Here is a 15,514-nt window from a genome sequence, read left to right on the forward strand (position 1 = left end):
TATGATTTTTTTATATTCTTTAGAAAATTTCTTATGAAGTTCACATGCTAGTTGCACTAGTGTTGCAGTGGTGCCTAGTGTTTGCCAATCCTCTTACTGATCTATGAATAAGCGATGGTGACTGATTGCACGTTAATGTAACGGACGCCTTTGTTGCATTTAGGTACATTGTGACTTGGCAAAAGGCATAAATATAAATATAAATATATAGGCATAAAAGAAGACTATGCTACAGTTAAGCAGATGGACCAGTTGAGAAGTGAGGTGCAATATCTTTCATCAGGATGGCGCATTGTAAACACCAAAAGAGGTGCATATGTCGCAAGACTCACAAGTTATGAGTGCGATAGTGGTCCCATGGGATTGCCGTTAGAGTGCAATGAACGCAGTAGTGAATATTTTCAACAAAAATCTGCGTTAGAATCTCCTCTAAAATCCGTTATTAATAATCAAATAGCGGAGGGTAGCAGTGAAGCTTTGCCGCAAGGTATGCAATACGATTCGACCGTCGAACTTCGAGAAACGGCTACGATGACGCACATCGCGGGTCAGCTGATCGAGTCGCTTGCGACTCCTCACGCGCAGTCCGCACCCGTTCCCCCGCCGGTGCACGGTGTGGCCGACGGAGCTTCGCCGCCGCCGCCGCCGCTGTCCCCCGCGCAGGCCGGTGGCCGCGTTCCCCTGTCCCCCGCCCCGCTGCTGATGCTACCTAGTCCGGCCGCATGTACTGAGCCGCTACCACCACCAGTCGAAAAAATTGGATCCGGCCCTGTCGCTCCTAAATCGCTGGCGGAGATTGTTCGAGAAGGCCAATGGAAGACACAGGCCCCGAGTGACCAGTGGGTTCGTGTCCAAAACAAAAGATCACGAAACCGTTTCGTTGGGAAGCGAGGAAAAGCGGAGTCTGAGCCTGGAAGTAATTTTAAGGCAGCGGAAACTAAGGTTCCCATGTACATTTATAATGTGGCGAAGGGCGTGTCCGTGTGTGACATCCATACCTACATAAGGAAGAAGACTAACATTGATGTTACAATTGAAAAAATGGGCATGAAGTTAGCGAAGGATTACGAATCATACAAAATATTCGTACCTAAACATTCGTTAATAAATTTCCTGAATGATGACTTCTGGCCAAAGGGGGTAGCCTATCGTCGATTTATCAACATTATCAGACGTGATAAGGGAAATGTCCGTGTGACGAGCGAGAATATTGACAAGTCTAATTTATGAATAACATCAACTTGATAAGTTTTAACTGCAAAAACGTGACGAGATCAGTGGAATGTGTGCGGCAGCTTTGTCGCTCGGCGGATGTTGTGGCGCTGCAGGAGACGTGGCTAATGCCGCACGACCTCGGTTTCCTGGCCGCGATTGACGACGACTTCGCCTGCACGGGTACCTCTGCAGTGGATACCTCGGCAGGGGTCTTACGCGGTAGGCCCTACGGCGGAGTTGCCCTACTGTGGAGAAAGGTTGCGTTTCCGACGGTGACCGTAGTGAAGTGCAATAGTGTGCGGCTCGCCGCGATAAAAATCGAGCTCAGTGATCGTTCCATCTTGATATTTTCTGTGTATATGCCTACTGAATCCAATGAAAACTTAGTGGAATTCACAGAGTGTCTCAGTGAAATGACAGCCATAATTGACAGTCACAATGTGCAGTCAGTGTTTATGTTAGGGGACTACAATGCGCACCCCGGTGAGTCTTTTGCTACCGAACTTTTAACTTTTTGTGCGGAACAATCGTGGTCCTGTGTAGACCTGGAACTTATGCCGGCGGACAGTCATACATTTGTAAGTGATGCGCACGGCTGTCGGCGCTGGCTCGACCACTGTCTTGTGACAAGTGCCGCGCGGCAATCCGTGTCCGCGGCCTGTGTGTTGTATAATACTTATTGGTCTGATCATTACCCTGTATCTATACGATGTAACTTTAATTTGCTTAAACCTAAGATTTCTATACCTACTACTTGTATAAATAGGGTAGTCTGGGGCGAACGTGACTCAACTCAGATAACGAAATTTAAAACTGTATGTCACTCTAGACTTCGTGAGATTAATTTTCCTTCAGAATTAAGAAGCTGCTCAGATGATATGTGTCGTAACCAAAATCATAAAATCCTATTAGATAACATGTATGACGAGATTATTTCTATTCTGTCGGAGGCCGCTATTAGTAGTTATAATGTTACCGAAAAGCGTAGATGTAAATACATTACCGGGTGGAATAGGCACGTCCGCGGCGCTCACGAGAAGGCTCGGCTATGTTTTCAGGCTTGGTTGTATGGGGGTAAGCCCGGGGCCGGCCGTCTTTATGATGATATGTGTGAAACAAGGCGCACTTTTAAATCAAAATTAAAGTGGTGTCAGAATAACCAACAACAAATAAAAATGGATATTATTGCTGAACTTCACTCAAACAAGAAATTTGGTCAGTTCTGGAAAAACACCAATAAAATGAATCATAAGCCGGGCCTCCCCGTCAGCGTGGCGGGAGTGCACGAGCCAAGTGAGATCGCCACCTTGTTCTCCCACCATTTCAGGGTGGACTCACCTCTGGGGCCAGCGCGGCAGGGGCCCGATGCTGAGGAAGGTGGTGAGCGTAGTGTTTATTTTACTACGAAGGAAGTGCGTGCGGTGATCAAAGGCATGGTGAGGGGTAAATCCCCGGGTCACGACAGCCTTAGCATCGAGCACCTGCAGCACGCAGGTGTACACCTACCCAGAGTGCTTGCTATGTTTTTTACCATGTGTTTAGGCCACTCCCATCTGCCCGATAATCTAATGCGTACTATAGTTGTACCAATCATCAAAAATAAAACTGGTGATACATCGGATGTAAACAACTATAGACCGATCTCACTAGCTACAGTGGTCGCCAAAGTACTGGACAGTCTGCTTGGTCAGCACCTGGATAAACACGTCTCGTTAAACGACGCTCAGTTTGGTTTCAGGCCCGGGCTTTCCACCGAGAGTGCTATCCTGTGTCTCAAGCAGACTGTACAGTATTACACGAGTAGAAAGACTCCAGTCTATGCATGTTACCTCGATTTATCCAAAGCATTCGATCTTGTATCGTACGATATTCTATGGGGTAAATTAAGGAATGAAACTTGTCTACCTAGGGAAATTGTGAAATTGTTTATGCATTGGTATAACAATCAAAAGAATTTTGTAAGATGGGCAGGCTCTCTTTCGGGGGAGTATGGGCTGGAATGCGGGGTGAGGCAGGGGGGGTTGACCTCCCCCATGCTTTTCAGCCTGTACGTCAACCGACTGATCGATGAGCTCAGCAGCACCGGCATAGGGTGTCATATAGATGGAGTCTGCATGAATAACATCAGCTACGCAGACGATATGGTGCTGCTGAGCCCGTCGATTGGTGCCTTACGAAGGCTCTTAAAAATTTGTGAATCCTACGCAGTGGCTCATGGGCTCAAATACAACGCGAAAAAGAGTGAAATAATGATTTTCAGGCCGGACAACAAGCGATACACATTTGTTCCGAATTTCACTCTGAGTGGTACAGCTCTAAACAAAGTCGAGCAATTTAAGTATTTGGGCCACTGGGTCACCGAAGACCTTAAGGATAGTGTGGACATTGAAAGGGAGCGCAGAGCGCTGTCTGTCCGATGCAACATGTTGGCCCGCAGGTTTTCACGGTGCACGGGGACTGTCAAAGTTGCACTTTTTAAAGCGTACTGTCAGTCCTTTTACACCTGCAGCCTGTGGGTTAACTATACACAGCGGACATACAGCGATCTGCGCGTTCAATACAATAACGCGTTCCGGGTGCTGATGGGGCTGCCGCGCCACTGCAGCGCCTCCGCGATGTTCGCGGCGGCTGACACAGACGGCTTTGCGGCCATCATGCGTAAACGGTGCGCATCTATCATGCGCCGCACGCGCGACAGTCCCAACACCATCCTGCGCGCGCTGGCGGACCGGTGGGACTCTCCGATGCTGGCGCGCTGGATACGGCTGCACGCAGTCGTTTAGTGATTTGCCGCCATCATCGGGAAGCCCACCCGGACCTGCCACTTTATGTTTATTTTAGGTTAAAAAAAAAAACATTCTTTATTACTAACACTAGTATGTAAGCTCGCAATTGTACTAACACTATATGGATTCTAGGTGGGGCCACAAGAAAAATAGCTCAATTATTACGGTACCGCTTTCTTTACTTTTCCAAATGTTTTATTTTATTTCATTTTTATATTTATAGTCACGTACTCTTTATAAATAATCAATTTTATTGTAAAGGATGAGATTATGAGGCGTGCACTTTTGGATTTTCCAAACTATTTAGTTTTTTTTTATTATATTCCTTGAAGTACGACTATGGTTCTTATGTAGAGAAAACGTAAATATGTACCACGGGCGAAGCCGAGGCGGACTGCTAGTATAGTTATAAAAATGAAACCCGTTTCGCGTTATCACGGCATCACGTGTGAACGGGTGGACCGATTTCGATAATTCTTTTTTTATAATATTCCTTGAAGTACGAGGATGGTTCTTATGTAGAGAAAACGTAAATATGTACCACAGGCAAAGCAGGGGCGGACCGCTGGTTATCAATAAAATATTTTATACTTATAATAATACTATGTTTTAAGATTTTGATTGTTATTAAAATTACATGTGTGAAAATAATGAATTTCTAAATCAGAAGAATTATGAAGGTATGTACCAATAGGTACAGGTAGTACAGGTATAGGTACACCTATATTTTGTAAGTATTGGCCATATCTGAATATTTCGTCGTCGTAGGAATGTTATGATTTATCATTCAAGCAAAACATAAATAAAAATATTAGCGAACATAAATACATGAACACGTTATGAACTACGCAATGAACATCGACAGTCTTATCCTCATACCAAAGTATTAAGAAGAATTGATCCGTTTTATTACCATGTATCAAAATATCTGGATAATGATTGGTCTTGTGAATAAATCCTGTTTTTCAAGCCATCAATTTAGTGGACAAACAAGATTAAAACAGCAAGTATGATTAAAGTCGAAACTTTAGTTTACACACAGTTTATATTGGATCTGAAATTTAACCGTTCTTATAAAGTTTTCTGTAACATAAGCCTGCGAGATCTCTCGAGTTTGCTTAGGGAACTTTTTCTTTACCTGAAAAGCTTGTTAATATCTATTGGTACCTAATAATATATAACGAGATGATAAGTACTTTAGTGGATTTTTTATTATGATTAAGTTTGGGATATTTTAAACTTGTTTACCATTGATTGTTAATGATTCCTAATATATAGGTATAGTTAAAAATAAGAGATAAATATTATTGTAGTCATTATTCAGTGTCATCAAGATTTGAATTTAATCAAATATTTTTAACCGACTTCAAAAAAAGGAGGAGGTTATCAATTCGGCCGGTATGTTTTTTGTTTTTTATGTATGTACACCGATTACTCCGAGGTTTCTGAACCGATTTACGTGATTCTTTTTTTGTTCGATGCGGGATGGTGTCGAATTGGTCCCATAAAAATTTTCGTTGTCGGTTGTTTTTATTAACGCAGTTATCGCTTGTTTTAATCATATCTTCGATTAATCGTATAAACGCTAAATAAATACGTATACTATAAACATAAAAAATATATAGATTAATGCAAAAGATTCATACTAAAAATGTTCAACTAACTTTTTTCATGAATTTTACATCCAAGGAAATTTTAAAACGGGACAAGAAAAGTACAAGAAAACTGCTTCCCTCTAAAGTTTTCTCAACTTTTTAAAATAATTATGTAAACGTTATAGTGACAAGATATCTACATCGCTTTATAAAAAGGGGTTTACAAATCTCTTCATATAAAGAAACTTAGCGAAACTGAAAATAAATAATATTATTATAGATAAGAATAAGATATTTTCATATAAGTAGTAAGAAAAGTCGGTAAACACAATGATAGAATATAGATGTTTGTTCTTTGAGTCAACACCGATGTAAGGAAACGCTGAGGGATATTCTATAATATTATACCTAATAAATCTAGTAAGTAGAGCATTATTATATTTTCAATTCTTATGAAAACTTATTGACAAATAAACTCTTGTATGAGTATCCTACTAATATTATAAATGCGAAAGTTTGTATGGATGTATGGATGTTTGTTACTCTTTCACGTAAAAACTACTGAACCGATTACAATGAAATTTAGCACACATATAGAGGATAACTTGGATTAACACATAGGATAGTTTTTATCCCGGAAATCCCACGGGAACGGGAACTATGTGGGTTTTCCTTTGCAAACGCGGGCGAAGCCGCGGGCGGAAATCTAGTATTTTATAATTACTCTATTTCATATTATGTACCTAGATGTGTATGTCAAAATTATAGAATACCATAAAAGAAAAATTTTTGATTATCTAGTATTTCTGAAACAATCTGCCAAATGAAACTACTCCTGAAATATGCTTCAACCTCAGGATTATCGTGTGTGGTAATAGATTAAAAACGTGAAACGTCCCAGAACGAGTTTTCCAAATCCCTACTTATTGCTTCCTTTTCCTCAAACCAAATCTGTTGAACTACACGATTATACGCGCTAATACGGCTAACGACTGCTAATACTAATCCAAAAAGCACTGGCTATAATCACCCCTCGCGATCGATCCACCAAACTTACGGGTCACATCGCAACCGCATCATAATATAATAATATCAACTTTCAATAAACAAAGACATTACTACCCTAGAGTTGTACCCTTTTCAAGGTCTCTCTTAATGACCAACGCGGACATTTTAGAAAAGGGTCGCTAATTTATCTAAACTGTTTAGTTGGCAAGTTGCCCTTAATTGTAGTTTAAGTTACTTGCGCCAGCTGCCCATTGTTCTGCTAGAGACCACTCAGATGTAATTAGCTACTGCACTATGTTTACTGTACGTATGTGCTTTATTAAATTAATGTTTAATGCCCACTCCATATTATTAACTGAACTGAGGAGATTCTTAATTATTATGAAGAATACATTATTATATAATATTATGTGCATTAAAAAAGGCAATTTTAATATTATTCAATTAAATATTTGAAAGCATACCTTTAACTGTAGATAAACGTTCGTCGTTCACAGTTAAAACGTTATAAAATCGATTTAAGAATTTCTTACTCCAAACGAAATTGAGAATAATTTACATGCCGTAAATTATTTACTGAGACGCCTTACTTACCTCGAGCCAAAATTCATTTTATAGAAATCGAATGCAAAGGTTAACCGATTCAGCACTTAATTTATAGACCCTTATTTTGCAAGAGGAAAATAAAATATTACACTTTATCAAAAGCGTGAAAGTTTCGGCAGCGGCTTAAAAGATAATCAGCAAATTCATTAGCAAAGCAAATTCGGCCAAGTTAAATCGGTGTATCGAATTGAATATCAAATGACGTTAGAATTTGGTTCACGATTGAGTTGTCAGGAGTTAAAAGGCACTTATTATATTATAATCTTCAAAGTAAACATTCATCAATTTGACTTAAAGGAACTATAGCTTAAAATTTATTGAATATTCTTTAATGAATACATAATAATAATAAAATCTATTAAGCCAGCTGGGGACTCTGTCTAGGCCGGGTTGAAGAGGCCAAAAATAGTTCCATCTTTCTTACTGTCCTAGTGCAGAAAATAACATCAATCAATGCTTCATTGAGACGTGAATAGACAAACAAACTTTGTCATTAAAATATTTCCTCTCGGAAATTAAACAAAATTAGAGATTTATTTCCTTTAATAGGAGCTTAAAGTACAGCTTAATCATTCTTAATCTATACTAATATTATAAAGAGGAAAGGTTTGTATGTATGTAAGTATGGGTTTCACGCATAAACTACTGGACCGATTTTGATGAAATTTGGCACAGACAATCTTTAGACCCTGAGAAAGAATATAAGTTACCATTTATTGCGAAACATGTACCACGGGCGAAGCCGGGGTGGACCGCTAGTACATTATATTTATCAACTAGCGGTCCGCCCCGGCTTCGCCCGTGGTACATATTTACATTTTCTCTACATAAAAACCATCCTCGTACTTCAAGGAATATAATAAAAAAGAATTATCAAAATCGGTTCAGCCGTTCTCGAGTTATGCGCTTACCAACACATTTAGCGATTCATTTTTATATATAATATTATATATATTTAACATAAGACAAAAACATTATCAAAACAAGCATAGTTTTTTATACCTATAGCTATAATATTCATATAGATTTTTGGGGAAGCTTGCCAGAAATTTATGGTACCTACTGATTATATCCCGAAGCTAGTTATATTATAATTTTAAACCTCTTCCCCAAATTGGTAAATGTGTTCAAGATCCACCCCACGAGATTATGTGGTTAATGAACAAGTAATTTAATTGGTTATACGAATTATCGAACATGTCGCAGACGACTTGCTCGTTTTCACGCCTTCGTTCATTCTATAATTATTTGGATAATCATTACGGGGAAGTGTCTTATGTAATGACGCTTGTGATATTAATTGTTTTTAACCGACTTCAAAAAAAAGGGTTATCAATTCGGCGGGTATGTTTTTTTTATGTATGTAGAGTGTACACCGATTACTCCGAGGTTTCTGAACCGATTGACGTGATTCTTTTTTGTTCGATGCGGGATGGTGTCGAATTGGTCCCATAAAAATTTTATTCGGATAGGCCCAGTAGTTTTTATTTTATGAGCATTTTTGTCTGTAGGTATTTGTAAATTTTGCAAGTGCAAGTTTGAAGTCGGTTGTTTTTAACGCAGTTAGTTATCACTTGTCTATGATATTATAATTTATGGATTTGTGATAGTAGTCTTTGTATAGAATTAGATTCTTGATGTTGACATAGGGTTCTATTAATTTTATTGCAAACGAAGTTCATAAAAAAAGTAGGTAAGTAAGTACCTATGAATTATATTGCCAACTATTCTGTTTATCATATCAAAATCTTAATTTGTTTGAGAATAACAATATTTTTTAACAATCTGTATTTTTTAGGGTCCCACAAACAAAACATTGTATTTCAGTAACTACTATCTATCTACACCTATTCCAACACTATACATAATTTTTAATCATAATGCAAAACCGGTTACTAAAAATACAAAGAGTTATAAACTTTTATGATCCAATCTCGACAAAAATCGCTAAAACAAAGGTAGAAGATACATAATGGCCATAGAAGGGTAATGCAGTGGAGCCTGTGGATGGCCCCCTTGGGCCAGCGCTGAAAGGTGTAACCGACCCAAACCAAATCGAATACTTTACATTTTTAAAGCGATTTTAGCGCATGGATTTTGATATACGGTTCAATCGCAAGACCTTTTTATTATGACTTCGATGAAGTTCATGATCTCTTTTAAAAATGATTTTTTAAGTTCAGCAAAAACTTTGTGTATGTTATGGTTGGTTTTTATCCAAGATGGCTTTAATTTTTGAAGTGAAACTTCTTTATCGGGGTAGGAAAAGATTTTGTGTAACATTTTTTCTTTACGCGTGACATTTTTCCGTTACGCGCCATCTTTTTCTTATCCCTACCACGCGTATTTCTGTAAAGTTGCATAAAGTAAATTATTTTTTGAAAAATAAGGTCATAAAGAAGTTTCACTTCCTACGTGTTTACACTTGTACACGCACACATTTTTTTTTAATTTAACACTATGTATCACATGAATATAATATGTAGAATGGAAACATAGAAACATAACTATATTTGGGATATTTGTCATAGTCCACTCATTTCGTAGGAAAAAAAGGCAAATAAAAGAAAGTGAACTTGCGCATCTAATTTTTTGATATATTGTAGGGGATGCCTAGAAAAGCTTAACTTGAGTTTTTCGACCAAAATTTCCTATGAGCTTTCGCCGCCATCTTGAAAAAAGGGGTAAATTTGGTTTTTCGGCAATAACTCGGCTATCCGATGAAATTCGGAAATCACTTATAAGGCACTTTTTGTTCCTTTTTTTATTTTTCAAAGATCCACAAGATCCACAAAAAAGTCTATCGTTCGTGTCTCAAGTGAACAAAAAAAATTTTCTTCCCATACACGTTTATCTTGTATTAAAAAAAATATTGAAAGACCTGGCATCTGTTTTGACGAGTGTGTTTGCATTTTTTCAATTATAAAATTTTCTTAAGACAATTTTTCATTCATTTTACCGTGTTTTTTGTACTTTTTTTCCCTCAAATGTACAGTTCAACTTTTTTTTACTGCACAAACAAATTATTTGTTTAATAAAATATATACTTTATTCGATTCGCCATGCGAACACAACCGAGCGAGCAGCTCGCTCGACGGTGAGCGTGAATTCACTGACTTTGCGGCGCGCTGGAGATCGTAATTTTTGTCCGACTTAAAAAAACTCCTAAAAGAAAATTCGAATTCTCTCTACAAATTCGAATTCTATGATTTTTTTAATATATTATGTCCCAAAAAAAAATAAAGCAAAAACCAAATGTGTCCTGAATTTTTTACTTTATCGATCGATATCTCGATAACGATGCACGATACGGTAAAAATGGTCAGGACTTAATTTGTAGAGCATAAAAAAAGGAACAAAAAGTGGCTTATAAGTGATTTCCGAATTTCATCGGATAGCCGAGTTATTGCCGAAAAACCAAATTTACCCCTTTTTTCAAAATGGCGGCGAACGCTCATAGGAAATTTTGGTCGAAAAACTCAAGTTAAGCTTTTCTAGGCATCCCCTACAATATATCAAAAAATTAGATGCGCAAGTTCACTTTCTTTTTTAAATGTATATAATGAGTGGACTATCAGCAATTCAAAAAAGTCTTAAATAACAGAGCAGCCACTTAAAACGATAATTCCATTGTTCCACTTTATACTAGAAGCACTAAAACAGAAGCGATATAGTTTCCTGCAGACAGTATCATAATTCTCTAAAATCTAGTAACCAGGAAACCGGACCGCCAGTCCCACTAAATCAAATATTCCCTGATTCAAAGCAAAGCTAATGCACATGAGCGCCTTTCTTTATGTCCTCGTAACGCAAATCTTTGCCGCTATTTATCTCTTCTTTCACTTGTCCCTTCGTAAAAATGAAAATTTATTGTTTGAGTAAACGGAACGTCTGAGCTGACCGCTAATGAAATGTGTTCTTTGCTTGCGACGGGACTGTGTAAAGAGCACGAGATATTTGCCTTTACCATTAACGTTACAATTTATTGCGCAAGTGTTGACTTGGTTTACAATTAATGGACTTAAATATATAATAACGTAGCTCACTTATAATTAGTTAGGTTAAAACAATATTATAATAAAGGATAATGTTAAAATTAAAATTTGAATTCTTGTCTCAATCTTTATGTGTGTGTATAAATAAATGTTTTTCATTTCATTTGAATCATTAACTTCACGTAATATTTTATTAAAGACATTATATTTTAACGTTTCTATTGCTTTACTTAGAGGTTTTAAATGACGAGTCCGCATAAATCTCTTGACTAAACCATTCAATAAGACTAATCACCAAAATTTCACAATCAATATTTATGAGAGATGAATCCAGCTCCTAAGTCGCTTCGTTTATGAGGGGCGAGAAATCGTGAGGCTCATTACACAAGCTTGCAAGAATCATTAAAATTTATAACACTCACAACTTTCCCTAATGAAAACGCGGAAAAGTTTTTTGTGAATGTGTCCGCCTTTAAAAATGTTCCTTTACGAAGCATACTTTTAAAGCTGGTTTATGATGAAACTTGGCGAAACGAAATGGGAACGACTTCACTTTTAATTATCATTATTGTTGTCTTAAATAAAATACAAAACAAACAAAGCGTATCTTGAGTATACAGCCAATCGATTTTTGAAGTGAAACTTCTTTATCGGGGTTGGAAAAAAATTTAGTGTAACATTTTTTCATTTTCGTGACGCCTGACATTTTTCCGTTACGCGCCATCTTTTTCTTATCCCTACCACGCGTGATTCGACGTATTTCTGTAAAGTTGCATATAAGTAGTAAATTATTTTTTGAAAAATAAGGTCATAAAGAAGTTTCACTTCTTACGTGTGTACACTAGTACACGCACACATTTTTTTTATAATCTATAATCTATTCAGCCAATAGATTTTATTATAATCTATAATATATCTATAGCAAATATTGCCTGTTAAGTTGCTTCATAATATTTACCAAGAAATAACCAAAAGTATTTTCTTTGAATGTTCAACAGGAATTTTCTGTAGCATCAGCTTGTTATTAATTACAAGATTATTGTTTATTGGATAACGTTGTGTTTCTTAGAGATATCATAAAATATTACTGGGGTGGTTTGTTTAAAATTTCGGGTCTATTGATTTGTTTTAATAAAGATAATTGTACTGCCATTTTAGTTGAATATTTGAATTTGTTACAGAAACAACGGTGGTATGTAAAATATTTATAATAATATATTTGAGGCTTTAGTTAATACTGACAAATTCAGGAGCCATATTTTTGGTTAATGTAAGGTGAAGGACGTTTATAAATATCCTATGGGATGGAGGAATGAGTTATCCACGCGTGTATAATTTAGTTGTTAATGTAATATAGAAAAGAGTAAATAACTGTAACTATAATAAAGATTGTCGATATAAATAGAGTATCACTATTACACTGGTCATCTATAAGGACGGAATATTTTCCTCTTTGCAAGCGTGACATAATTTTCTGATGCATTTTAAATAACCCAAAGCACCTCTGGACAAAGGTTATAAAATACTACACTACAAAAACTTATATTTAGAAACCGATTTTCTTTGTCTTTAGGTAGCGTGGTTATAAGAATAGCATAGTTATGCTAGTTATGCTAATAGCTACCAATGTATTTACGGGAAATGTTTTCATTTCAACATAAATATATGGAACTTATAAATTTATAAAGAATAGAAATTGAATGCCATAAAAACCAAAAAATATAAATATATGGAACTTTTTTTAAGTGCAACGAAAGATAGTTTAAGTAATGGTTGCAGTTGTATAACATGAAATACAGCCTGACCTGAAAGCTAGGCCGATAAATATGATAAGTGTAGTTTTTTATCCTTTTAACTCACTACCCAATTGATAAATTTATTAAGTGACCTGTGAACGCGATAGTACATCGTATGTTAAAGTATAGTTGAACTGAAGTAATCCCAACCGAGTCTCGTCTAATCTTCAACTAGCGAAACTTTAGAGTCAGTTAACTTGATATCAGAAGACGCTAAGCCTCATAAGATTCAGTCTTTCCATAGCTTTGTTGATTGTGAAGCTATTTAGGATAGAGAAATTATATATATTTTGAAATTTTATGTATTCTAAAATTATAAATTAAATTTTATAAATTTTAACCCAGTAAATGTTCGTGACTTTTTAAGCTATATTTTTTAGGATAATCGTAATTAATTAATATTTAAATTAATCAATTCTGATGGGTTTCTTCAAAATCCTGTATAATTGCGCTAATGAAGCACCTATTTTAGAAATTAATTAAATACAAGAAAACAAGTAGATGCTCAGATTTACCGCAATAATCGTGAATGTATTTATTGTTTGGTATTTCTACGAAGTGGTATATATTTTTCTAGGAAGACTCTCTTTCATTAATTTTACAGAAATATTGCGGTATAATTATAATATTCAGGTACAGCTAGCTTATTCTAAAAACTTTCTTTCTATTCGGACAATTCTGACAATATTTCACTACAGAAATATCCAGTTATAATAAATATAAATCTTTCCATAAAAGTTTTACCGATTTTCGGCAAACTGCTATACGTTCTGCCACGTTTCGACATTGCCTTTGGCTCCAGTGTTTCCCAGAGGGAGTTTTCAAAAGCTTTTCTTGGCAATTCGGAGTCAAGAAGTCACAAGAAGTACATAATATAAGCCAAACCGCAAGTTCGTGGGTTTATAGTTCTGTACATTCGGTGCGACTCCATATTGTAATGAGGTTTTTCGTTTATGCGTGTAATTTATATGCATAGGATTTTTTCATGCCGTCCATATAAGTATCCAAGAAAATTTGCGGTTATTTTAGCCGTATTAAAATATGGGATCGGTTATCTTGGGATTATGGAATATCGGTCATCAGCTTCATCGTTGTACGATATTACATTCTTATGTAGAGCACAATGTATTTTTCTTCCTGCTTCATATTATTTCACTGCACACATGCAAATATCACAATAATTATAAGTCTCAGCTAACAAATGGGTAAACAAAGCCGAGGACAATGGATAACAACAATTAATTAAGCCCTCTCTATACTGAGAGGGATCTGCGTTCTAAATTCATATGCGTTTTCTGTTATCCTCATAAATAATTCATCGGCATCAGTGCAATGGTGGCTTGATATCGCTGCAGGTTCATATTTCACGGGACAGTACGTTCGTTGTAATTAATGGCCGCTCGAACACCGTCTCTTGCATGGCTCGGCCTGAGCATAATGCCGATCACCATCGCACCTCATAAACATTGAAATATTACCATTTTATCAATTTCTCGTGAATTGTGGACACCTTATTGATGATTGATCTTTGTTTGCTTTTGATGGGGTGTATCTACGTTTTACGGTTTAGCTGTTATCACATTTAGCTTTTACTGTATGCATTTCGTAGTAGTGCAGTGTTGTTATGCACGGCTTAGATATGGGATGTTTCTACTGCTACTGCAGATTCCATGACAAATTTTCTAAAAACATAGATAAAATGAAACACAAGCCAATGAGTAATGTAATTCTTCAGTCCCTTATGAATTTACCTGACATAAACCATAAGGTACACCATAATTACTATAAGGTACATTCCAGGTGAAACTAGGTCCGTGGGCAGTTTACCTATTTTATCGATAATGAGAAAGGCTGTCCGTGACGTTAAAAAAGATTGATGGTAAATCGTCTCACTTTATTAGATATCTTTAGAGAAAATTACGAGTCCTAAATAACCTTTATAAATAAATTTCATGTTATATTTTCTTTATACTTAATAATACAATATTTATTTATCAAGACATCTTCTGTGAACAAAGACGTTTATATATAAAAGTCTAGATATATTTACACACAGTATAAACGTTGAAAGCGACATAAAAAATAGCGTCCATTAATACAAATTTGAAAGGAAGATAACATATCTGAATACATCGCGTTATCCAGCGAACAATCATGTAATATTTTGTATAACATCACGTCCGCGCCATATTTCCTTGCTTTCTTCGTCCGGAATAATGTCGCACATTAGCCACAGTTACAGTGATTAAATGAGTCGGTAGTGTGGAGGGAAGCTATAATGTATCACATAAACAGCCCTTTGTACTCTATTGTTTTGTTTCGTCATGTTAATCCCGCGTATTAATTGGGAGTGGATGTTTTAATCTCCGTTCTTTCGGATTAAATGATTGGGTAATTACGAACGTGTGTTGCTAGTTGCTACTGTAATATTCATTATTGAACGTATTTATAAATCGCTGCTAATTTTCAGTAATACAGTTATTCGTTACTATAAATTTGGGAAATAGAATTCA

At 36.4% G+C, this 15,514-nt stretch overlaps 1 protein-coding gene across 1 annotated transcript; it reads left to right on the forward strand.

Moving 5' to 3' along the window:
* Window positions 1-1,226: 1,226 nt before the first annotated feature.
* Window positions 1,227-4,070, forward strand: LOC123695678. Its single transcript, XM_045641584.1, has one exon. It carries the CDS (start codon window positions 1,227-1,229, stop codon window positions 3,996-3,998), a length of 2,772 nt encoding a protein of 923 aa, XP_045497540.1. The 3' UTR covers window positions 3,999-4,070.
* The last annotated feature ends 11,444 nt before the right edge of the window (window positions 4,071-15,514 follow it).

This window comes from Colias croceus, chromosome 11, assembly GCF_905220415.1.
Source record: "Colias croceus chromosome 11, ilColCroc2.1".
NCBI lineage: Eukaryota > Metazoa > Arthropoda > Insecta > Lepidoptera > Pieridae > Colias > Colias croceus.